Below are 26,922 nucleotides of genomic sequence, written 5' to 3'. Positions count from 1 at the left end.
ACCGACGGACGGACGCACGGACGCAGCCACGCAGTGAGCGGGATGCGCAGAAGGCCGGGACCGCCAATGCCCCGGGTCCGAAGGACGCGCCCCTGGGCGTGGGACGTGGAGAGGGAGGAGTTTCCAGTTGGCAAAGACGGGAGGCCGCGGGTGCGAGTACGGAGGCCGCGACCGCGGTGCGGGCGCCTGGCGCACTTGTCCCTCGCGCGTCGCCGTCCGCGCAGCCCCGGTTCGGTCGGAGGAGGCCGCCGGCGCTGCGGTTCCGGTTCCGGCTGGCGTCGGCACCTGTGGCGAGGGCGGCGGCCATGGCGTACTCCACCGTGCAGAGGGTGGCCCTGGCCTCGGGGCTCGTCCTGGCTGTGTCGCTGCTGCTGCCCAAGGCCTTCCTGTCCCGTGGAAAGCGGCAGGAGCCGCCGCCGGCGCCGGAAGGTGAGCAACCGGGCTAGCTTCCCCTCAGTCTGCGAAGAGCACTGCTGCACTGAGGGGTGCTCCAGGTCTCCTCGAAAGGGCTAGAGAGGGCGGACCTGGCGGCGTTTGGGAGGTGCCAAGCCCCTGCGGGTCCCTTGGCGTCAGCGGACGACTCCTCCAGCTGTCTGGTCCCTTCGACCTCCTGACGCAGGAAGGGCCGGGAGTGCTGGCGTTCGCGCGCGCCTGGGCACCCTCTCGGTGGCCCGTCGCACACCCGTTCGAAGCTTTCCCCCTTGCCCTCACTGCCTTAACCCAGCTGTCGCCATCTGCTCAGGTGCTTTGAGTCAGGAAGGCTTCCACTTGCATTCCCCTCTCGGGGGTTTCCGTGTGCTTTCTGTCGTGCTTTTACATAAAGTCAATTGATATCGGTGTGGTTAGCCTTAAGTCGTTGTGTACTTCCACCGCCCCGCTTGAGCCTGTTTTTGTGCCTTTTTTAGTATAATTTGAAATTTTTAACTGAAATTTCAGTTACTGAGATGAACAGATTACTACTTTCCCCTTACTTAAATTGTTTGGCAATCCTTTGTTATTGGTATGATCTTTGTGGTGTTTACAAACCCACCGTGTTGGTTGCTTTCAGGGGCTTTTCCATAATGAGTGTAAAGGGATGGATGTCCAGGTTGAGAGAAGGGACTAGAACAGTTCTCTGTAGGTCTTGAAGTTCTAGGAACTTTCTCCTGTAAATAATCTCTGTAATACCCTTGAGGATGGTTTTATAGTCTCCAGACACTTGCACTAATATTCAGCCCTTGGTGATTGGACAGCTCCTTTTGAACTGAGATCCACTTCCCTGTTATTTGTGCACACTGACTATATAGTTCCACTCTCTTGCACATCATAAATTAGAAATACTATAGAATGCAAAGCACTAAACTCTAGGGGTGGAGGACAGATTGAACCCAGAATTCTCTTGATAGAATTTGCTTGATAAACTTTATGCTTGTAAAACTATCTACCTGGAAGAGACTTCCAAAAAATTATCACATTATTTTTTTTCTTTCTACCTTGTTACAAAATCCTAAAGGTTTTGCTCACTTTGTCTAATGATCCTGTCTTGTCTGCCTTGAAGATTAATTCATAATGATCTTGAGCAGTAAAGATTCTTCTAAAATGGTATTTCACTGAATTGAATTCCATTATGCTGAATTATCTTGAATAAGTTCCATTGAATGTGAGTGGGAGATACTCTTATACATGTTGTAGAGAGATTAAATGTGGCTCTTTCCCTTGAGAACTCAAGAGCTGATATTCAATGTTGTCATCTTAGAGATGAGAACACTTTCTGTTCTTCTTATTCCCTGGAATGTTCTTACCTCACCTTCCTTCTCCTTACTCAAGTTTCAGCTCAAATGTAATCTCCTCAGAGAGACTCTCCCTAGCTAAGACAACTCCACCCGAATCACTTCCTAGTCCTTCATGTTGTTTTATTTTCCTTTTTGAAGGAATTACTATATGGTATGAAATGTTCTTATTTGTTTACTCACTTTTTTTCCGTTTCTACTTTCGAGTATGTAAGTTTCATGAAGACAGGGACTTTGTCTTGTCTACCACTAACTACTTCATTTAGCATTTAGCTAAAATGGCAGTCAATAAATAATGTGAATAAGTTAAGTTCATGAAGCTACTAATATTGTGAATTCTCTTTTTGCATTAGTTACTAAAAGAGTATAATCTAGGCAAAAACTTACCTTGAATGATCTATGCCAGTAACTGAAATTTTGCTAACTAAAACCTCTGCCCTTTTATGGACCTAGAGGGTATTATGCTAAGTGAAATAAGTCAGGAAGACAAATACCATATAATTTCAATTATATGTGAAATGGAATCTAAAACATTAAACAAATCAGCAAACAGAAACAGACCCATAAACCTAGAGAACAAACTGATGATCCCCAAATGGGAGGGGTGGGGGAGGGAATGGGGAAAACAGACGAAGAGGAGTGGGAGGTACAGGCCTCCAGTTTTGAAATTAATAAGTCACAGGATGAAAGTACAGCACAGGTGTTACAGCCAATGGTGTCACAGGGCTGTGCAGTATAGATGATAGCTGCACTTGTGAGCATAATAATGTATAGAGTTGTGGAATTACATTAGTTTCAGGTGTATGACATAGTAACATTGTATGTCAACTAGACTTCAAAAAAAAAATTAATTAAAATCCTCACACCGGTATGTCACATTTTTAAAATAGTGATTTCAGGGTGCCTGATTGGCTCAGTCCCTTAAGTGTCTGATGCTTGATTTTTGTCTCAGGTCATGGTCTCCTAGTTTGTGGGTTCGAGCCCCGTGTTGGGATTTGTGCTGACAGCATTGAGCTTGTGTGGGATTCTCTCTCTCCTCTCTTTGCCCCTTCTCTGCGTGCTTGTGTGAGCACACCTGCTCTCTCTCAACATAAATAAACATTAAAAAATAAAAACAGCCATTCCTATTGTTGATAATGCTGCTATTAACATTGGAGTGCATGTACCCCTCTGAATCTGTATTTTTGTATCCTTGGGGTAAATACCTAGTAGTAAAATTGCCGGGTCATAGGGTAGTTCTATTTTTAGTTTCTTGAAGAACCTCCATACTGTCCTCCAGAGTGGCTGCACCAGTTTGCATTCCCAGTAGCAGTGCAAGAGGGTTCCCCTTTCTCCACATCCTCACCAGGATGTGTTGTTTTTTTGTGTTAATCTTAGCCATTCTGACAGGTGTGAAGTGATATGTTACTATGATTTTGATTTGTATTTCCCTGATGGTGGGTGTTGTTGAGCGTCTTTTTATGTGTCTCTTAGCCAGCTGGATGTCTTCTTTGGAAGAGTGTCTATTCATGTGTTTTGCCATTTCTTAACTGGGTCCATTTTGTTTTTTTGGGTGTTGAGTTTGAGAAGTTATGGATTTTGGATACTGATCTTTTACCAGATGTGCTGTTTGCAAATATTTTCTCCCATTCTGTAGGCGGCCTTTTAGTTTCGTTGATTGTTTCCTTTGCTATGCAGAAGCTTTTCATCTTTGTGGATTTTTTAACGTTTATTTTTGAGAGAGCATGAGCTGGGGAGGGGCAGAGAGAGAGGGGAACAGAGGATCTGAAGAGGGCTCTGCGCTGGCAGCAGTGAGCCCCATGCAGGACCCGAACTCATGAACCATGAGATCATGACCTGAGCCAAAGTCAGATGCTCAACTGGCTGAGCCACCCAGGTACCCCCAGAATCTTTAATCTTGATAAAGTCCCAGTCGTTCATGTTTGCTTTTGTTTTCCTTGCCTTCAGTGATGTGTCTAGTAAGAATTTGCTCTGACCGAGATCACAGGTTGCTGCCTTTGTTCTCCTCTAGGATTTTGATGGTTTCCTGTCTTACGTTTAGGTCTTTCGTCCATTTTGAGTTTATTTTTGTGTATAGTGTAAGAAAGTGGTCCAGTGTGTCTTCTGCATGTCGCTGTCCAGTTTTCCCAACACTGTTTGCTGAAGAGACTGCTTTGTTGAAGATGAGTTGACCATATGGTTGTGGGTCCATTTCTGGGTTTTCCATTCTGTTCCATTGATCTATATGTCTGTTTTTCTGCCAGAACCATACTGTCTTGATGACTACAGCTTTATAATATAGCTTGAAATCTGGAATCATGATACTTCTAGTTTTATTTTTTTCAGAATTGCTGTGGCTATTCAGGGTCTTTTGTGCTTCCATACAAATTTTAGGATTGTTTGATCTAGCTCTCTGAAGAATGCTGGTGGTACAGGTATTTTGATAGGGATTGCATTAAATGTGTAGATTGCTTTGGGTAGTATAGACATTTTAACAGTGTTCTTCCAATCCATGAGCATGGAATGTTTTTCCATTTCTTTGTGTCCTCTTCAGTATCTTTCGCAAGTTTTCTGTAGCTTCCAGAGTACAGATTTTTTTTTTTTTTTTTTTGCCTCTTTAGTTAGGTTTATTCCTATCTTCTTGTTTTTGGCACAGTTGTAAATGGGATTGATTCCTTGATTTCTTTTTCTGCTGCTTCATTACTGGTGTATAGAAATGCAACAGATTTCTGCACAGTTGATGTTATATCCTATGACTTTGCTGAATTCATGTATTCTACCAATTTTTTGGTGGAGTCTTTTGGGTTTTCTACATAGAGTGTCACATTGTCTGCAGAGTGAAAGTTTGACTTCTTCCTTGCCAGTTTGTACGTCCTTTATTTCTTTTTGTTGTCTGATTGCTGAGGCTAAGACATTCAGTACTATATTAAATGGTAATGGTGAGAATGGGTATCCTTGTCTTGTTCCTGATAGTAGGAGAGAGGCTCTCAGTTTTTCCCCTTTAAGGATATTAGCTGTGGGTCTTTGGTATATGGTCTTTATGATATTGAGGTATGTTGTATCTATCCCTACTTTGTTGAGGGTTTTTATCAAGAACGGATGCTCAAGCTTTCTGCTGTCAGTGTGGAGCTGGCTTAGGATCCTCTGTCCCCCAGTCTCTCTGCCCCTCCTCTCTGCTTGTGCACTTGCTCTCAAAATTAAACATTAAAGAATTCATGGGGCACTTGGGTGGCTCAGTTGGTTAAGCGTCTGAGTTCGGCTCAGGTCATGGTCTCATGGTTCATGAGTTCAAGCCCAGCATTGGGCTCTGTGCTGACAGTGCAGAGCCTGGAGCCTGCTTCAGATTCTGTGTCTCCCTCTCTCTCTCTGTGCCCCTCCCTCGCTCATGCTCTGTCTCTCTCACTCTCTCAAAAATAAATATTAAAAAAAAAAGCATGCTATATTTTTTTCAAATGCTTTTTCTGCATCTATTGACAGGATCATATGGTTCTTATCCTTTTATTAATGTGTATCATGTTGATTGATTTGCTAATATTGAACCAGCCCTGCAGCCCAGGAATAAATCCCACTTGATTATGGTGAATAATTCTTTGTCATGATATCACTGGATGTTGTATCTAAGTAATGAATCACTGAATTCTACTTCTGAATCCAATATTGCACTGTGTATTAACTAACTAAAATATAAAAAGCCAAAATAAAAATTAAATAAAAAGGAAAAAAAGACAAACCACAAAACAGACTCTTACTATAGAGAACAAACAGATGGTTACCAGAGGAGAGGTAGGTTGGGGGATGGGTGAAATAGATGAAGGGCATTCAAGACTACATTTTTTTTAATGCTTATTTATTTATTTAGAGAGTGTGGGTGCATGTGCACACAAGTGGGGGAGAGGCAGAGAGAGAGAGAGAGAGAGAGAGAGAGTGAGTGTTAGAATCCCAAGCAGGCTCTGTGTTGCCAGCATGGAGGCTGACGCAGGGCTCGATCCCATGAACTGTGAGATCATCCCCTGAACCAAAACCAAGAGTCAGACACTCCACCAACTGAACCACCCAGACACCCCAAGACTACACTTTTGATGAGCATTGAGTAATACATGGAATTGTTGAATCATTAAATTGCACACCTGAAACTAATATAACCCTGTGTGTTTACTGGGATTAAATTTTTTAATTAAAATCTTGTTAATGTTTATTTTTGAGAAAGAGAGTGTGAGCAGGGGATGGGCAGAGAGAGAGGGGGACACAGAATCTGAAGCAGAATCCAAAGCATCTCGAATCTGAGCTGTAAACATAGAGGCTGACGCAGGGTTTGAACTCACAAACCATGAGATCATGACCTGAGCCCAAGTTGGATGCTCAACTGACTGAGCCAACTAGGCACCCCTAAAATTTTTTAAAAAGAAAAAAAATAGCAATTCCTACCCATTTTGGGGTTACATACCCCTTTGAGAATCTGATGAAAGTTAGAGTTTCTCCCTAGAAAAATTCACATACTATTTACACATACATTCACAATTTGAGTGTCAATTCGGAGAATTCACAGAACCAAGAAACCTTTGTTTTAGAGAAAGACAACCCTGATTTTTGAAAATTCTTAAAACCCGTCATTGTAACTTTCATTTCTGCCCATTGGAGTATGTGAAACAAGTACAGTCCCTTTTCCACATGACCGCTGTTTAGACCATCTTTTAGTAAATATTTATGATGTGCTCTTTCACTTAGTGTGTACACGATGTACAGATAACTGTGGATTCTAAGAAAAATGAGCCAATTATCTGCCTGAGGAATGCACACTTTAGTAGAGGTAAATGGACAATAAATAAGTGAAGAACAATATCAGTTGCATATACTCAAACACCTTGCAGGAAACAGTGGGAACTCATGATTAGAATGATCAGTTTTATTGGGAGCAGGAAAGGTGTCCTAGAACAGGAGATTTTCTTTTCTCCTAACGGCTTTCTTAAGATAAAGTTCACATACAGTTCATCCACTTCAAGTGTACAGTTCAGTGATTTTTGTTCTATTCTGAGTTGTACAGCCATTACCACAATCAGTGTTAGAACATTTACTTTGTCATCCCCCACCCATCTCCATCATACTCTTTATCCATCACCCTCCAACACACCCCACTCTGCCTTCAGCCCTAGGCAACTTTATAAATTTTCCTGTTCTGGAAATTTCATATAAATGGAATCATACAATATGTGATCTTTTGTGATTGGCTTCTTTTGCTTAGCATAATGTTTTCAAGGTTCATCCCTGTTGTAGCATGTAACAGTACTTCATGACTTTATGACCAAATAGTAGTCCGTTTTGTGGATATGCTACATTTTGTTTATCCATTCATCCATTGATGGACATTTAGGTTATTTATGTATTTTTTTATTATATACGTAATGCTGCTTTTAACATTTGAATATGAACTTTGATGTAGACATGTTTTCATTTTTCTTGGGTGTATACATTTGGGAAATATGAACATTTTAGTGTGGCTAGAACTAAAAGTGAATTTTTTTCCCCCTTTGGTGAAGTTAGCTAACGTACAGGGTAGTCTTGTAGTCTTGGCTTCAGGAGTAGATGCTGTGATTCATCACTTACATACAACACCCAGTGCTGATTCCAACAAGTGCCTTCCTCAGTGCCCATCACCCATTTTCCCCAACCTCATCAACCCTCAGTTTGTTCTCTGTATTTAAGAGTCTCTCTTATGGATTGCCTCACTCTGTTTTTAATCTTATTTTTCCTTCCCTTACCCTCTGGCCATGTGTTAAGTTTCTCAGATTTCACCTGTGAATGAAATCATGTGATCTGTCATTCTCTGACTTATTTCACTTAGCATAATGGCCTCCAGTTCTATCCACGTTACTGCAAATGGCAAGATTCATTCTTTTTCATTGCCGAGTAGTATTCCATTGTATGTATATACCACATCTTTTTTTTTCTCCATTTATCAGTCAATGAACATTTGGGCTCTTTCCATAATTTTGCTATGTTGATAGCGCTTCTATAAATATTGGGGTGCGTGTGTCCCTTCGAATCAGCACTCCTGTATCCTTTAGATAGATTCCTAGTAGTGCTGTTGTTGGGTAATAGGGTAATTCCATTTTTAATTTTTTGAGGAACCTCCACACTGTTTTCCAGAGTGGCTGCACCAGTTTGCATTCCCACCAGCAGTGCAAGAGGATTCTCTTTTCTCCACACCATCACCAACATCTGCTGTTTCTTTAGTTGTTAATTTTAGCCATTCTGACAGGTGTGAGGTGGTAGCTCAGTGTGGTTTTGATTTGTATTTCTCAGATGATGAGCGATGTTGAGCATCTTTTTATGGGTCTGTTGGTCATCTGGGTGTCTTTGGAAACGTGTCTATTCATGTCTTTTGCCCATTTCTTCACTGGATTATTTGTTTTTAGGGTGTTGAGTTTGGTAAGTTCTTTATAGATTTGGGATACTGATGCTTTATCTAATATGTCATATGTCATTTGCAAATATCTTCTCCCATTCCTTCAGTTGGCTTTTAGTTTTGTTGATTGTTTCCTTTGTTGTGTTGAAGCTTTTTATCTTGATGAGGTCCCAGTGGTTCATTTTTGCTTTTATTTCTCTTGCCTTCAGAGATATGTCAAGTAAGAAGTTGCTGTACCCAGAGTCAAAGAGGTTGCTGCCTGTTTTCTCATGTAGGATTTTGATGGTTTCCTGTCTCACACTTAGGTATTTTATCCGTTTTGAATTTATTTTTGTGTATAGTGTAAGAAAGTGGTCCAGTTTCTTTCTTCTACATGTTGCTTTCCAGTTCTCCCAGCACCATTTGCTAAAGAGAATGTCTTTTTTACTGCTTTGTTGAAGATTAGTTGGCCATATGTTTGTGGGTCCATTTCTGGGTTCTCTATTCCATTGGTCTCTGTGTCCGTTTTTGTGCCATTACCATACTGTCTTGATGCTTCCAGCTTTGTAATACAGGCGAAAGTCCAGAATTGTGATGCCTCCAGCTTTGGTTTTCTTTTTCAACATTACTTTGGCTATTCGGGGTCTTTTGTGGTTCCATACAAATTTTAGGATTGTTTGCTCTAGCTCTGTGAGGAATGCTGGTGCTATTTTGATTGGGATTGCATTGAATGTGTAGATTGCTTTGGGTAGTATCGACATTTTAACAATATTTGTTCTTCCAGTCCATGATCATGGAATGTTTTTCCATTTCTTTGTGTCATCTTCAATTTATTAAAAAAATTTTTAATGTTTATTTTTGAGATGGGGGGGCAAGGGGCAGAGAGAGATGGGGACACAGAGTCCAAAACAGGATCCAGGCTCAGAGCTGTCCACACAGAGCCTGATGCAGGGTTCAAACCCATGGACCATGAGATCAGGACCTGAGCTGAAGTCGGACACTTAACTGACTAAGCCACTCAGGCACCCCTTCTTCAGTTTCCTTCATAAGCTTTCTATAGCTTTCAGCATACAGATTTTTTTACCTCTTTGGTTAGGTTTCTTCCTAGGTATTTTATGGTTTTTGGTGCAATTATAAATGGGATTGATTCTTTGATATCTCTTTCAGTTGCTTCATTATTGGTGTAATTGCTGTATAGAAATGCAACCAATTTCTGTACATTGATTTTTATATCCTGCGACTTTGCTGAATTCATGTATCAGCTCTAGCAGTTTTTTGGTGGAGTCTTTCAGGTTTTCCATGTAGAGTATTATGTCATCTGCAAAGAGTGAAACGTTGACGACTTCTTTGCCAATTTGGATGCCTTTTATTTCATTTTATTATCTGATTGCTGAGGCTAGGACTTACAGCACTGTGTTCTTTTTTTTTTTTTTTTAATTTTTTTTTTTCAATGTTTATTTATTTTTGGGACAGAGAGAGAGACAGAGCATGAACGGGGGAGGGGCAGAGAGAGAGAGACACAGAATCGGAAACAGGCTCCAGGCTCCGAGCCATCAGCCCAGAGCCTGACGCGGGGCTCGAACTCACGGACCGCGAGATCGTGACCTGGCTGAAGTCGGACGCCCAACCGACTGCGCCACCCAGGCGCCCCATACAGCACTGTGTTAAACAACAGTGGTGCTGTCCTGTTCCTGATCTCAGGGGGAAAGCTCTCACTTTTTTCCCCATCGGGATGATATTAACTGTGGGCTTTTCATATATGGCTTTTATGATGTTAAGATATGTTCCTTCCATCCTGACTTTCTTGAGGGTTTTTATTGAGAAAGGATGCTGTATTTTGTCAAATGCTTTTTATGCATCTATTGACAGGATCATATGGTTCTTATCCTTTCTTCTATTAATGTGACGTACCACACTGATTGATTCATGAATATTGAACCAGCCCTGCAGCCCAGGAATGAATCCACTTGATCGTGGTGAATAATTGTTTGATACACTCTTGAATTCGATTTGCTAGTATTTTGTTGAGATTTTTGCATCCATGTTCATTAGGGATATTGGCCTGTAATTCTCCTTTTTAGTCGGGTCTCTGTCTGGTTTGGGAATCGAGGTAATGCTGGCTTCATAGGAGTCTGGAAGCTTTCCTTCCATTTCTGTTTTTTGGAGCAGCTTGAGAAGGATAGGCATGAACTCTGCTTTAAATGTCTGGTAGAATTCCCCTGGAAGCCATCTGGCCCAGGACTCTTATTTGTTGGAGATTTTTGATAACTGATTCAATTTCTTTGCTGGTTATGGGTCTGTTCAAATTTTCTATTTCTTCCTATTTGAGTTTTGGTAGTGTGTGGGTGTCTAGGAATTTATCCACTTCTTCCAGATTGTCCAGTTTGTTGGTATATAATTTTTCATAGTATTCTGTAATAATTGCATTTCTTTTTTTTTTTAATGTCATAAAGACATTGTTTTTTTTTTTTAATTTTTTTTTAACGTTTATTTATTTTTGAGACAGAGAGAGACAGAGCATGAACGGGGGAGGGGCAGAGAGAGAGGGAGACACAGAATCGGAAACAGGCTCCAGGCTCTGAGCCGTCAGCCCAGAGCCTGACGCGGGGCTCGAACTCACGGACCGCGAGATCGTGACCTGGCTGAAGTCGGACGCTTAACCGACTGCGCCACCCAGGCGCCCCAATAATTGCATTTCTGTGGTGTTGGTTGTGATCTCTCCTCTTTCTTTTGTGATTTTATATATTTGGGTTATCTCTCTTTTCTTTTTGAGAAGTCTGGCTAGGAGTTTATCAGTTTTGTTTATTCTTTCAAAAAACCAGCTCTTAGATTCATTGGTCTCTGCTACCTTTTTTTTTTTTTTTGGATTCTATATTGTTTATTTCTAATCTTTATTCTCTTCTGCTGGCTTTGGGCTTTCTTTGCTGCTGCCTTTGTAGTTCCTTTAGGTGTGAGGTTAGGTGGTGTATTTGGGACCTTTCTTGCTTCTTGAGAAAGGCCTGAATTGCAATATATTTTCGTCTCTGGACTGCCTTTGCTGCATCCCAAAGGATTTGGACTGTTATATTTTCATTTCATTTGCTTCCATATATTTTTTAATTTCTTCTTTAATTTCCTGTTTAACCCATTCATTCTTTAGTAGGATGTTCTTTAACCTCCATGTATTTGGGGGCTTTCCAAACTTTTTCTTGTGGTTGATTTCAAGTTTCATTCATAGTGTTGTGATTAAAATATGCATGGTATGATTTCAACCCTTTTATATTTGTTGAGGGCTATTTTGTGACCTAGTATGCGATCTCTTTTGGAGAATGTTCAATGTGCATTTGAGAAGAATGTGTATTCTGCTTTGGGTTGAAAAGTTCTAAATATATCTGTTGGGTCCATCTGGTCCAATGTGTCATTCAGAGCTGTTATTTCCTTATTGATTTTTCTGCCTACATGATTGGTCTATTGCTGTAAGTGGCAATCACTGTATTATATTATATTTATGGTTGTGATTAGTTGATTTATATTTGGGTGTTTCATGTTGGGGGCATAAACATTTACGATTGTTGGCTCCTCTTGATGGATAGACCCCCTAATTATGGTATAATGCCCTTCTTCATCTCTTGTTACAGTCTTTGTTTTAAAATCTAGTTTGTCTGGGGCACCTGGGTGGCTCAGTCAGTTAAGCATCTGACTTCAACTTGGGTCATGATCTCACAGTTCATGAGTTTGAGCCCTGTGTTGGGCTCTGTGCTGATAGCTCAGAGCCTGGAGCCTGCTTTGGATTCTCTGTCTCCTCCTCTCTTTGCCCCTCCCCTGCTCATGCTTTGTCTCTCTCAAAAACATAAACCTTAGAAAAAATAAAATATAGTATGGCTACTCTTGTTTTCTTTTGATGTCCAGTAACATTATAGATGGTTCTCCATCCCCTCACTTTGAATCTGCAGGTGTCCTCAGGTCTAAAATGAGTATCCATTCTTAAGCTCTTTTGTCTTTTGATTGGGGCATTTAGTCCATTTATGTTCAGAGTGATTATTGAAAGATACGAATTTAGTGTCATTGTGTTATCTGTAGGTTTTGTGCTTGTTTTGATGTTCCTGGTCCTTTGTAGTCTTTGCTGCTTTCCGCTCACAGAGTCCCCCCTTAGGATCTCCTGCAAGACTGGTTTAGTGGTCATGAACTCCTTTAGTTTTTGTTTGTCTGGGAAAGCCTTTATCTCTCCTTCTATTCTGAATGACAGCCTTCCTGGATAAGGATTTTTGGCTGTATATTTTTCCTATTCAGCACATTGAATATTTCCTGCCATTCCCTTCTAGCCTGCCAAGTTTCAATGGACAGGTCTGCTACTTCCCTTATGTGTCTACCCTTGTAGGTTAAGGTCCATTTATCCCAAGCTGCTTTCAGAATTCTCTCTTTATCTTTGTATTTTGCCTCTTGGACTTGGATGCCTGTTTCCTTCTCTGCATTAGGGAAGTTTTCAGATATAATTTGTTCAAATAAACTTTCTGCCCCTTTCTGTCTTCTTCTTCTGGAACTCTTATGATAATGGATACTATTTTGTTTCATTGAATCACTTAGGTCTTTAAAATTCTCCCCTTGTGGTCTAATCATTTCCTTTCCCTTTTTTTTTTAGCTTCATTATTTTCCTTAATTTTATCTTTAACTTCATCTATTCTCTTCTTTTGCTTCTTCCATCCTTGCTGTCACTGCATCAAGTTTATTTTGTAACTCATTTACAACATTTCTTGATTCATCATGACTTTCTTCCTTGATGTCTGCAGCAGTAGATTCTCTGGTGCCTTCTATGCTTTTTTTCAAGCCCAGCTATTAGTCTTAAGACTATTATTCTAAATTCTTGTTCAGATTTATTGTTTATATTTGTTTTGAGCAATTCTCTGGCTGTCATTTCCTCCTGGAATTTCTTTGAGGGGAATTCTTCCATTTTGTCATTTTTGGATAGGAGTCTGTCTTCTCTGTATTTTAATAGCTTGTTATGTGTCCTGCACCTGTGAGTATTATTATATTAAAAAGGGATCATACATTGTCCAAGGCCTGGCCCTTCAGGAAGTGTTTTTGGAGTGTATGGCATGCTTTCTGTGTAGTTGGGTGCTCTATGCCACTGGTCAGTCCTCTATAATGCTCTTCCTTGTAGTGGTGCATTATTTGGACCTTCCACCAGGTGTGCTTTGATTTGTTCATTGAAGTAACCCTAGAAAAAAGGAAAGGGCAGGGAACCTGATCCCGTACAAAGAGTAAAATGAAAGGGGCAAAAAAAAAAAAAAAAAAAAAAAAAAAAAAAAAAAAAAAAAAAAAAAAAAAGAGACCAAGCAGAGAATCAAACAATCTATAAGGCTTAATCCAGAGAGAGAGAAAGGAAAATAAAGAAGATATAGAAAAGGTGTAAAAAGAATAGAGTAATGCCTGATTAAGCAAACAAAACAGAGAAAGAAAGAAACAAAAAAATATATATATAGTAAGAATTGACCAAAAGTCAAATCAGAAACTGTGAGCCTGATTTGCAAAGGAAAAAGAGGGTAGAAAGGAGAAGAGAAGGAAAGAAACGGGGAGGGGGAAGAGCAACAGACTAACACACAAGACCGCGGGATAGGTGTCTGTTGGTGCCTTGGACTGGTGGCTGTGCTGGTTCCGAGGTGAGGCTGTCTGGTTGGCTCAGTCTCACTCCAGTAGGTAAGCAGTTGCCGGCACAGAGGGGTGGGATTTGGTGTAAGCGGGTCCCGGCTCCACTACGGGCCGCTGTCCTGTTCCCTGAAGCCCCACCTTGTTGGTGAAAATGGCAACAACTCAATTTTACCTCCCCCAGCCAGGGTCCCAAACCATGCTGTTCAGGCAGCCCACACGGAGTAGTACAGGAAGTCACCTTGCCCTGCTCCTCAGTCTCCTGTGCCTCCTAGACATTCAGCTGGGATTCAAAACCGGATGTCTTAAGGGGCTCTGCACTGAATGGATTCTGTTCTGGTGTAATACCACTCTGCCCTGCCGATAAAGGGCCTTTGGCACCTTGTGTGTGGGGGGTGGGGCGGACGGGCAATAAACTCTCTTCCCACAATACTCGAGGGAGGGGACTGTTCTCTCCCAGTGTGCCCTTGAGATTGCTACAGCGCCCCAGGGCTGGCTCCTGTCCCCCAGGTGTGCACACACATCGATGGCTCCAGTCCAGAGAAAGTCATGCACTTTTGAAAACTGATCTTCAGCACCTAAGGCTGTTGGCAAAGTAGAAACTGGCACTCACGGTGTTTCTTGTTCCTGAGTCCGTGGTCTGGAGAGGTTTTCCTCTTCTCCTAACACAACTGTAATCCACAGCCTGTCTTTCTCTCTCTCTCCCTTTTGTCTCTCCACAGAAGCAATTCCCTCCCCTCCATGCCTACACTATTTAATCTCCCCCAGTTTGCATACATGCACCTCTGTCCTGCTAAACTGTTCCCTCCACCTGGGGAGATTTTTCTGTCACTCCACAGATTGATTTCCTGGATGTTCCAAGTGTTCTGACCCTTTATGGCTGTGTTTGAAGGACAAGGGACATCCTGGTACCCCTACTTCTTCTCCACCATCTAAACTTCTCCTCTGAAATATTTGGGTCATATAATTACTCTATTTTCAACCTTTTGAGGAACTGCTAAACTATTTTCCAAAGAGACTTGCACCATCTAACATTCTTTCCAGCAGTGTATAAGCATTCTAGTTTCTCCATATCTTGCCAACACTTGTTATTGTCTTTTTTTATTGTTATTGCATTTTTTAAATGTTTATTTTATTTTAGAGCGTGAGCAGCAGACAGGCAGAGAGGGAGGTGGAGGATCTGAAGCAGACTCTGTGCTGACAGCAGAGAGCCCAGTGCAGGACTTGAACCCACAGACTGGGATCATGACCTGAGCTGAAGTTGGACACCTAACTGATGGAGCCACCCAGGTGCCCTGCTGTCTTTTTGATTATAGCCATCCTAGTGGGTGTGAAGTGATATCTCACTGTGGTTTTATTTGCATTTCCCTAATGACTAAGGACATTGAGCATCCTTTTGTGCATTTATTAGCTTTTTGTATATCATCTTTGGAGAAATGTCTTACTCAGATCTTATACCTATTTTTAAATTGGGTTACTTTTTGTGGAGTGTTAAGAGTTCTTTAGATAAAAATCAGTTATCAGATATATAATTTGAAAATATTTTCTCCCATTGGGTTGTCTTTGATTTCTTGCTGGTGTCTTTTTAAGAAGAAAAGTTTTTCCTTTTGATGAGAGATGAGACTAGACATGTTAGCAGGGGCCACACTGAGAAGATTTTTTTCTGCCATATTCAAGGAGTTAGGATTTTATTCTAAAAGTAGAAGAGGCCATTGTAAGTTTGTAAGTAGAAGGGAAACATCCAGTCTGGTTTTGGAAAGCACATCCTGGCAGCAGGAAAGGAGCTGCATTGTGAGGATTTCTTTAGGGAGAAGATAGTTGCAGAAGTCCAGTTGAGACAGTGTGAGCATCATTAAGTCAGTGTTGGTGAGTTCATCAGATAGAATATTCATAATAAAAGACAGAAAATTCAGCGTGAACTGTCTAAAGACAAAAAGGGGATTTACTGTGTTGTGTACATGAAGAGATTCTGTGTTAGAACTGGCCTTCAGTGTTGTTTGATCCAGAGATTGACATTCTCATCAAGTCTCCGGCTCTGATTTTCTGTGTCCCATTTCACTTCCAAGTTCCTTCTCAAGTCAGCTCTGTCCTGACTGCTCTCACAGGGTAGCAACAATGGTTGCAACAGTTCCAGACATCACCTCTCAAATTCCATTGTCCAGAGAAAGAGGATGTCTTTTCTTTTAAACTCTTCCTTCACTCCCACCTCATTCTTATCCCCCCCACCCTCGTTCTGTCCCATTCGTTCCAGCTAACCTATCCACCCATCTTAATGGCCTGAAGTAAGTTACTTGCAGTGCTTTGGGTAGAAAGAACATACTGATTAACCCCTCTGAAGTTGAGTGTGATTCCCAAAGGGATATAGAGGTATTGGAGGAAAGAGGAAATAGAGCAGGGGAGGCTGTTACCATTGGGTAGGGAGGAGAACAATTTTTTTTTAAGTAGGCTTTACGCCCAATGCGGGGCCTGAACCCAGGACCATGAGATCAAGACTTGAACTGAGATCAAGAGTCAGCTGCTTAACTGACTGAGCCACCCAGGCACCCTGGGAGGAGAACAATTTTAAAAGCTATTTTTATTTTTAGTATTTTTTATATTTCTCTGGTTTTTACTTTTATTTTTAACTTTATAATTGTAATTTATTTAACATTGTCAGAAATTTCAGTTGTTTCTTTTAAGAGCCATTTTTAGGTAGAAGCGGAAGGTGAGGGAGAAGGAGGCATCTTGGATTGGTCTCAGTTTATTGGCTTAGGTGATTAGACAGATGGTGATGCCCTTCACCAAAATAGGAATGGAGGAAAAGTAGATTAAAAGGGAAAGATAGTTCAGGAATTTGAAGGCTAGCATCATGTCCCTTTCATCAGTCTTTTTTCCTATGTTGACATCTCTGGCTCCATCATCCACTCCTCATGTCACCTAGTTCTAGGTATCTCAACATCTCAGTGCCCTCTTAGAAGGCAAGTAATAGCAAATGGAAGCCCATTAGCTCATGGAAGAGCAACCTGTTGCCTCCCCCACCCTCCTTTAAAAATCTCCCTACTACTTCTCTTAATGCATCCTAAGGATTGCTTTAGATTTTTGGCATTTTACTTGCTGACCTTGTGGTTTATTAGAATCCTAAACTTTTATTATCATTATTGTTATTATTATTGTTATTGTTTGTTTATTTAGAGAGAGTGTGTGAACAAGGGGGCAGCAGAGGGAAAGGGAGAGAGAGAATCCCAAGCAGGCTCTGCACTGTCAGTGTGGGGCTCAAACTCCCAAACCATGAGATCATGACCTGAGCCAAAACCAAGAGTTGGATGCTTAACTGAGTCACCCAGGCACCCCTAAGCTTTTTTTTTTTAAATGACTGCTGTTCATCTACTTTGTCCAATTTGTACTGTTCACTTTATGCTTTGGAACATGGGTGGGTAGGTTAGCAGTCAGCCTCACTGTCTGCCCCTGGTCTCTCTGCTGCAGTTGCAGACACCCTAGAAGGCAGGGGTTTCTCCATTTTTGCCTAGTTAAAAGGCTTGGCTGCTGGAACTGCGGGGGCACTGGTGTGGGGGGTTATCTTTCCTTCTCCCCAGCACAGGATTCACTTTGCAGTGGTGCTGGTCCTTGCTGGGGTTGTTTGCAGGGTATGGTGGAGCAGGAGCTGCTTTGGAGGATTGCCTGCTGAGGCTGTGCAGAGGAAGGTGGGGCCATGCACATGGAACTAGAAAAATAGGTGGAGAGTGTTAGTGTTAGTTTTTCCAAGCGTCTTGCTATCTAGGCTTGGAGAGGAGAAGAGCAATGGCACATGTTAGCACTTATGTTGAAGTCTCCTGAAGATCCCTGCGCCTCAAGTATATGTTCTGAGGTTAGTAAATCTCCTTCACATACACCTCAGGCGCTTTTCAAACTGTTGTTTCTATGGTTTCTATGCTGTGTCTAAAACCAGGTTATTCTGTCCCTTTGAGGGTGAGGACCCCATTTCCTATCTCCCCTCAGCTCTCCTGGAGTTAAGCCCATTGATTTTTAAAGTACCTGGAGTTAAACCCTGCTGATTTTAAAAGCTCTCTTAAGCCCTGCTGATATTTTTCAACGCCAGATATTTTGGGGACTCATCTTCCCAATGCAGGTCCCCAGTGCTTGGGGTGCCTGATGTGGGATTTGATCCCCTAGCTTCACCATGGGTTGTGTCCTTCTCATTTGTGGTTAGTCTTATCTGGGTTTGCTTCCCAGTCTCCTCTCTGCTCCTCTGACCCTTTTTGATGTGGCCTCCCTCTTCTCTACAATTAAATGTGAAAGTGCTGTTCTGTCAGTCTTTGGGTCATTTTCAGAGTTAGTTGCACAGTGTAGCTGTTATCTCAGTGTGTCCATGGGATGAAGTAAGTTCAGTATCCTCCTCCTCTGCCATCTTCCTCAGAATCTCCAGAAGCATCCTTTTTAGAATCTAAATCTAGCCCAACAGTTACAACGTGCTCACTTCTCTACAGTTGAAGAACCCACCATGCACCTTTTGCAAACTGGGACAGTTCACATCTACTCCATCTTTAAAAATGCCATTTTTATCAACGTAATTTCTTAAAATTTTAGTTTAGGAACTTTTTTGCAAGTTCTCCAGTCTTGGTAGAAATTATCTGGTGGATAGACCCATCCTCCTCACCCATCTGGGACTTTATTTTCGTCCTTAGGATTGTTAATTTTCTTTCATTTAACCCAAAATTCATTCCCTTTCATAGAGAATGTGGAAGCAAAATAGAATTTCACAAGTTCTGCTTTCTCAGCATTAAATTTTATCAGGTAAATTGCCTTTTTTGGTCTAAAAGTACCCCTTTTGCTTTAGCTAGCCTTTTGGCAAATCATAATTTATTTTGGACCTTGGTTGCCTCATGGGGCTCTTTATATCTTGCCACTTAGTCACTTCTGTGTCTTTCTGTTCATCTTTCTCTGTTGTTTTAGAAGAGCTACATGGACATCTGCTTTCCCCCCCCCCCTGCCTTTCCTATCTGCTTGAGAATTTTTGAAATGCCCAAGCAGCAATGCATTTTAAGAACTTTACTCTTAGAAAGGGTCTGTCTCATGCCATGGAATTCTGTTTCTATTTTCAGAACTTAATTCTGCCTTCCTAGAGCCCGTGCTGCAGAACCCCTACTTTGCTGCCATGAATACTGAGTTGGCACAGTCCCTTTCTCCTACAGTTCTCTTTTCATTTCACTATCCAGTATCTTCTTTGGCCAAAGTACAGCTCCCCTACTCTCACCTTATGCACCTGTGTAACATGAAAATGTCAGCATGCCAGGTCAGGAACTTGTCAGCTATTCCAGTGTTAGCTTTCTGAGACTTCAGACAGGTGCCAGAGTAGTTGAAGTCCTCCAAGATGACAGTGTGCTGCTTCTACGCTAGAGTCGGTTTCAAGAGAGTCCTCACCACTTCCATAGCTGGATCCTGTGGTGTTCCCATGGTAATGTCCTGACATCTCTCCTCCTGACCCTGCCTGCCCATGTTTTCCAGTCATCACTCACTTTGAGTACTTATAAATAGGGTTCCTTACCAGTCCCTTTCCAGTAGCCCTGTTCCTATGAAATAACTTAGACTCTTCTGTCACCATATTTTCCTTGAGTGCTGCCCACTGAGTCTTGAGCTATCTGAGATTGAAAATATATACACATATATTTTGTTATGTGTGTGTATATATATATCATATGTGTGTATATATATATATATGTATATTTATGTGTACATGTGTATATATACATATATAATATACATATATAATATACATACATAATTCTCAAATTAGCTCTTTATGTTTTGGTATATAAGCTTAAGGACAAACATATTATTTTGGTCCCTTACCTTTTCTTTTCTTCTAATGAAACATTGAGAATCTTCTCTGAAGGAGCACCCAAGAAGAGAGGAGACAATTTGAGAGCCTGTGAATGCCTGCAAATTGGGCACTTTTTCAAGTTCAGAAACTTCTAGGGGAGTGGGTATGGAGAGCAGTGGTAGGTGTGGAGCACCTTTACTAGTTACCCTGATTGCCATTTTCCAGTCTCAAAACTAAAAAACATTCAGGATAATGAAGTACAAAATTATTTTCAACCCTGAGAGTAATAGTGCTGGGTCTGGAGATTCCAGTAAAGTTACTGGCAGGCACAGTAGAAGTCATCCAGATCAATTCCACAAAGTGGAAGACCCAGAGCTTACCCTTTAGGGGACCTGAGCATAAAGAAAACACTAGACTTTTCTTCAAGAAGTTCATAGTTTGTCCTTCAGCTACAGAGCACGAATGAATAATATTTGCAGTTAAATAAGTTGGATTTATTGTTGAAGTGCGGGAGAATGCATACCATGGGGGAGCATGCGGCATCACAGGAAGAGTGCTAGAAAAGCTTTCAGGCTCTGTGCTGACAGCTCAGAACCTGGATCCTGCTTCGGATTCTGTGTATCCCTCTTTCTCTCTGCCCCTCCCCACCCATGCTCACTTGCTCGCACGCGCTCACTCTCTCTCAAAAATAAATAAACACTAAAAAAAATTTTTTTTAAAAAGAAAAGCTTTATTATAAGATGTGGGTGTGTGTTAGGTGATTTTGAAGAAGGTTTAAGGATATGGGGCTTTGCTCTGCATTGGATGCCATCAGAAAATGGGGAAAATTCAGTGTCTGGATAGCTTAATAGAGTTTATCTAAAGGGAGAGCAGACCAGAGAAAGGCTAAAGCTGTAATTGGTGAAGAAGCAGCAGTCCTTCATTATCCAGGAATAGGGGCTATTGATATTTTTTAGCTTGATGGATGTTGTCTGTGTTCAGGCAGATTACAAAGTGGTCTTACTCTTTTTGTCTTGATCCACGATGGTCACAGAATGGCCTTGTGTAATGTTGATATTCTCAAATTTCTGACGTTTAACCTGAGAACACCAAGACCTAATTGTGAGTGCCAAGCCAGCTCATACCAACACCAAGGCCTAGCTGATAGTAGCACTCCAGCTTCTGGATGTCGGAGGCATATTTTCTTATTCTCTGATATGATTTATAGGTTTCAGTCAGCACTGAATAAAACTGGGTAGAAATGGTTCTTAGTGGAAGATTCTCAATCCATTCAAGTAGCAGCTGTAAGACCTAAATATAACTCTTGAATACAGCCAGTTGTGATAAGTACAATTAGAGAGGTTCAAGCAGTATGTTCTAAGTGCATGGGAGTAACTAGAGAAAAAGCATTGGTGGTGAGGGCAGTATTTGGCTTGGGTCTTGAAGGATAAGCTGGATTTAAACACGTGGAGTTAGAAAAACAAAACCACTGGTCAGCAAAAAGCAAAGGCTTAGTGGTAAGAAATCACAAGGCAGGCTCCAAGCATGGTGAGAGGTCTAGTTAGGCTGAATCAGGAGTATGTAATGGGAAAGAAATGTAAAGAGGTACTTTTGGACTAGATTATGGAATTCAGTTGTTTAGAAATTCAGTTTTGTAGGGAAGCCAAAACCAGAATTTAACTACCCACTGTGCATGCCACATGCTTTGTATCTGATATTTAATCCGTAATCCTTGTAAGAACCCTGAACAGTCCTTGTAGCAGCCCCAATTATATCCATTTTACAGATGATGAAAATGAGCTCAAGAAAGGTTCATTTAACCTCCATTTAAATAGTTGGAGGCACAGCCAATATCTTAACTAATAACCCTGAGTGAAAAGATAGTATTGAGCTTACTCACTTGGCTGCCTCCTGTGTAACAGTCTCTTGTCCTCGGTGGGACCCATGAGAGAAATGGCAAGACCAGTTAGAAATGTGCTTTGGGAAGATGACTCCTATCAAAACTGTAGTAATTAACATGTGTAGGGTATATGGACTAGGCCTTGTGCTAATAAGCAGCTTAGACACACAAGTATCTCTTTTAGTAGTATGTACCATGATTTGGGGGTGAGGAAGTTGGTAGAAGATGAAGAAAAAAATCTCAAACTAGCAGAAAACGTCAAAGCAGCTGTCAGAGCAGAGTTAAGTAGAGGAAGAATGTAACAAGATGAGGGGTCCTTGGAGACTGATCAGGAATAGTCAGCTGTGGTCCCAGCCTCCACTTTAATGCTGAGTTAAATTTGGCCTCTAGAATTTCCTCAGTATTTAGTGAGAAGCTTATGTATCTTAAGGAATTGGCCCATTAAGATCTTTCTTAAACTGTGGTAATCAAACATAAACACATCCAGTTCTGTATTGATTTATTTGTCTTAAGAATGAAATATTGCAGATGGTTTAATTCTGCTTTCAGAAAGCTCTTTTGTTAACAGTGCTAGAGTTTTTGTTTTTAGCAATAAGGATGGTTAATAACAAGGGAAAGTAGAACTTCACTCTGTAAAATCCATTAAGTTTGTAGTCTAGTTTAAATGATATGCTAAGTGAAATTTTAATAATTAAATAAACCTAAATATGGGGAAAGCTTTCAATAAACAATTGAATTTAGTCAGATTCCATTTCAGAGACTACTTGAGTGCATAGAGAGATAGTGAACACAGCTGTTTTCTGTTTTAAAAAGTGCAATTTTAGGGGTGCCTGACTGGCTCAGTTGGCTAAGCGTACAACTTCAGCTCAGGTCATGATCTCACAGTCTGTGAGTTCGAGCCCCGCATCAGGCTGTGTGCTGACAGCTCAGAGTCTGGACCCTGCTTCGGATTCTGCGTCTCCCTCTCTCTGCCCCTCCCCTGCTCACGCCTCTGTCTCTCTCTCTTTCTCTCAAAAGTAAATAAACATAAGAAAATTTTTTAAAAAAATAAAAAAATTTAGGATTCTGGGAAGATGGCGGCGTAGGAGGACGCTGGGCTCACCGCGCGTCCTGCTGATCACTTAGATTCCACCTACACCTGCCTAAATAACCCAGAAAACCGCCAGAGGATTAGCAGAACAGAGTCACCGGACCCAAGTGCAGACGAGAGGCCCACGGAAGAGGGTAGGAAGGGCGGCGAGGCGGTGCGCGCTCCACGGACTGGCGGGAGGGAGCCGGGGCGGAGGGGCGGCTCGCCGGCCAAGCAGAGCCCCCGAGTCCGGCTTGCAAAAGCGGAGGGGCCTGACGGACTGTGTTCCGACAGCAAGCGCGACTTAGCGTCTGGGAGGTCATAAGTTAACAGCTCTGCTCCGAAAGCGGGAAGGCTGGAGGACAAAGGGAGGGTGAGCTGCGGAGCCCCCGGACGACAGAGCTCAGTTTGGCGGGGAACAAAGGCGCTCGCCAGCGCCATCTCCCCCGCCCATCCCCCAGCCAAAATCCCAAAGGGAACCGGCTCCGGCCAGGGAAATTGCTCGCTCCACGCGAACACCCAACTCTGTGCTTCTGCGGAGCCAAACCTCCCGCAGCGATCTGACTCCCTCCGGCTGCCACAGGGCCCCTCCTGAAGTGGATCACCTAAGGAGAAGCGAGCTAAGCCTGCCCCCCCTGCCGCCGTGCACCTTGCCTTCCCACCCCAGCTAATACGCCAGATCCCCAGCATCACAAGCCTGGCAGTGTGCAAGTAGCCCAGACGGGCCACGCCACCCCACAGTGAATCCCGCCCCTAGGAGAGGGGAAGAGAAGGCACACACCAGTCTGACTGTGGCCCCAGCGGTGGGCTGGGGGCAGACATCAGGTCGGACTGCGGCCCCACCCACCAACTCCAGTTATACACCACAGCACAGGGGAAGTGCCCTGCAGGCCCTCACCACACCAGGGACTATCCAACATGACCAAGCGGAAGAATTCCCCTCAGAAGAATCTCCAGGAAATAACAACAGCTAATGAGCTGATCAAAAAGGATTTAAATAATATAACAGAAAGTGAATTTAGAATAATAGTCATAAAATTAATCGCTGGGCTGGAAAACAGCATACAGGACAGCAGAGAATCTCTTGCTACAGACATCAGGGGACTAAGGAACAGTCACGAGGAGCTGAAAAACGCTTTAAAGGAAATGGAAAACAAAATGCAAACCACCACGGCTCGGATGGAAGAGGCAGAGGAGAGAATAGGTGAACTAGAAGATAAAGTTATGGAAAAAGAGGAAGCTGAGAAAAAGAGAGATAAAAAAATCCAGGAGTATGAGGGGAAAATTAGAGAACTAAGTGATACACTAAAAAGAAATAATCTACGCATAATTGGTATCCCAGAGGAGGAAGAGAGAGGGAAAGGTGCTGAAGGGGTACTTGAAGAAATAATAGCTGAGAACTTCCCTGAACTGGGGAAGGAAAAAGGTATTGAAATCCAAGAGGCACAGAGAACTCCCTTCAGACGTAACTTGAATCGATCTTCTGCACGACATATCATAGTGAAACTGGCAAAATACAAGGATAAAGAGAAAATTCTGAAAGCAGCAAGGGGTAAACGTGCCCTCACATATAAAGGGAGACCTATAAGACTCGTGACTGATCTCTCTTTTGAAACTTGGCAGGCCAGAAAGAATTGGCACGAGATTTTCAGGGTGCTAGACAGCAAAAATATGCAGCCAAGAATCCTTTATCCAGCAAGTCTGTCATTTAGAATAGAAGGAGAGATAAAGGTCTTCCCAAACAAACAAAAACTGAAGGAATTTGTCACCACTAAACCAGCCCTACAAGAGATCCTAAGGGGGACCCTGTGAGACAAAGTACCAGAGACATCACTACAAGCATAAATCATACAGACATCACAATGACTCTAAACCCGTATCTTTCTATAATAACACTGAATGTAAATGGATTAAATGCGCCAACCAAAAGACATAGGGTATCTGAATGGATAAAAAAACAAGACCCATCTATTTGCTGTCTACAAGAGACTCATTTTAGACCTGAGGACACCTTTAGATTCAGAGTGAGGGGATGGAGAACTATTTATCATGCTACTGGAAGCCAGAAGAAAGCTGGAGTAGCCATACTTATATCAGACAAACTAGACTTTAAATTAAAGGCTGTAACAAGAGATGAAGAAGGACATTATATAATAGTTACAGGGTCTATCCATCAGGAAGAGCTAACAATTATAAATGTCTATGCGCCGAATACCGGAGCCCCCAAATATATAAAACAATTACTCATAAACAGAAGCAACCTTATTGATAAGAATGTGGTAATTGCTGGGGACTTTAACACCCCACTTACAGAAATGGATAGATCATCTAGACACACGGTCAATAAAGAAACAAGGGCCCTGAATGAGACACTGGATCAGATGGACTTGACAGATCTATTTAGAACTCTGCATCCCAAAGCAACAGAATATACTTTCTTCTCGAGTGCACATGGAACATTCTCCAAGATAGATCATATACTGGGTCACAAAACAGCCCTTCATAAGTTTACAAGAATTGAAATTATACCATGCATACTTTCAGACCACAATGCGATGAAGCTTGAAATCAACCACAGGAAAAAGTCTGGAAAACCTCCAAAAGCATGGAGGTTAAAGAACACCCTACTAACGAATGAGTGGGTCAACCAGGCAATTAGAGAAGAAATCAAAAAATATATGGAAACAAACGAAAATGAAAATACAACAATCCAAACGCTTTGGGACGCAGCGAAGGCAGTCCTGAGAGGAAAATACATTGCAATCCAGGCCTATCTCAAGAAACAAGAAAAATCCCAAATACAAAATCTAACAGCACACCTAAAGGAAATAGAAGCAGAACAGCAAAGGCAGCCTAAACCCAGCAGAAGAAGAGAAATAATAAAGATCAGAGCAGAAATAAACAATATAGAATCTAAAAAAACTGTAGAGCAGATCAACGAAACCAAGAGTTGGTTTTTTGAAAAAATAAACAAAATTGACAAACCTCTAGCCAGGCTTCTCAAAAAGAAAAGGGAGATGACCCAAATAGATAAAATCATGAATGAAAATGGAATTATTACAACCAATCCCTCAGAGATACAAACAATTATCAGGGAATACTATGAAAAATTATATGCCAACAAATTGGACAACCTGGAAGAAATGGACAAATTCCTGAACACCCACACTCTTCCAAAACTCAATCAGGAGGAAAGAGAAAGCTTGAACAGACCCATAACCAGTGAAGAAATTGAATCGGTTATCAAAAATCTCCCAACAAATAAGAGTCCAGGACCAGATGGCTTCCCAGGGGAGTTCTACCAGACGTTTAAAGCAGAGATAATACCTATCCTTCTCAAGCTATTCCAAGAAATAGAAAGGGAAGGAAAACTTCCAGACTCATTCTATGAAGCCAGTATTACTTTGATTCCTAAACCAGAGACCCAGTAAAAAAAGAGAACTACAGGCCAATATCCCTGATGAATATGGATGCCAAAATTCTCAATAAGATACTAGCAAATCGAATTCAACAGCATATAAAAAGAATTATTCACCATGATCAAGTGGGATTCATTCCTGGGATGCAGGGCTGGTTCAACATTCGCAAATCAATCAACGTGATACATCACATTAACAAAAAAAAAGAGAAGAACCATATGATCCTGTCAATCGATGCAGAAAAGGCCTTTGACAAAATCCAGCACCCTTTCTTAATAAAAACCCTTGAGAAAGTCGGGATAGAAGGAACATACTTAAAGATCATAAAAGCCATTTATGAAAAGCCCACAGCTAACATCATCCTCAACGGGGAAAAACTGAGAGCTTTTTCCCTGAGATCAGGAACACGACAGGGATGCCCACTCTCACCGTTGTTGTTTAACATAGTGCTGGAAGTTCTAGCATCAGCAATCAGACAACAAAAGGAAATCAAAGGCATCAAAATTGGCAAAGATGAAGTCAAGCTTTCGCTTTTTGCAGATGACATGATATTATACATGGAAAATCCGATAGACTCCACCAAAAGTCTGCTAGAACTGATACATGAATTCAGCAAAGTTGCAGGATACAAAATCAATGTACAGAAATCAGTTGCATTCTTATACACTAACAATGAAGCAACAGAAAGACAAATAAAGAAACTGATTCCATTCACAATTGCACCAAGAAGCATAAAATACCTAGGAATAAATCTAACCAAAGATGTAAAGGATCTGTATGCTGAAAACTATAGAAAGCTTATGAAGGTAATTGAAGAAGATTTAAAGAAATGGAAAGACATTCCCTGCTCATGGATTGGAAAAATAAATATTGTCAAAATGTCAATACTACCCAAAGCTATCTACACATTCAATGCAATCCCAATCAAAATTGCACCAGCATTCTTCTCGAAACTAGAACAAGCAATCCTAAAATTCATATGGAACCACAAAAGGCCCCGAATAGC

General features: G+C 41.6%; 1 protein-coding gene across 3 annotated transcripts in view; it reads left to right on the top strand.

Annotated features, from left to right (window-relative positions):
• Nucleotides 1-305: 305 nt before the first annotated feature.
• The window catches only part of RIC3 (RIC3 acetylcholine receptor chaperone), a 70,695-nt gene continuing 44,078 nt past the window's right edge, over nt 306-26,922 (top strand). For all 3 annotated transcript variants that reach the window (XM_047071514.1, XM_047071512.1, XM_047071511.1), the window contains exon 1: nt 306-429. In XM_047071514.1, coding sequence (XP_046927470.1) covers nt 306-429 — 124 coding nt within the window. The remainder of the gene's footprint in view (nt 430-26,922) is intronic.

This window comes from Lynx rufus, unplaced genomic scaffold (genome assembly GCF_022079265.1).
Source record: "Lynx rufus isolate CCGP_SWC_20201006 ecotype Redwood Valley unplaced genomic scaffold, mLynRuf1.p SCAF_9, whole genome shotgun sequence".
In the NCBI taxonomy this organism is placed as follows: Eukaryota; Metazoa; Chordata; class Mammalia; order Carnivora; family Felidae; genus Lynx; species Lynx rufus.
Note: the sequence above shows the minus strand (reverse complement) of the source record. Positions and strands in the feature narration are given on the sequence as shown.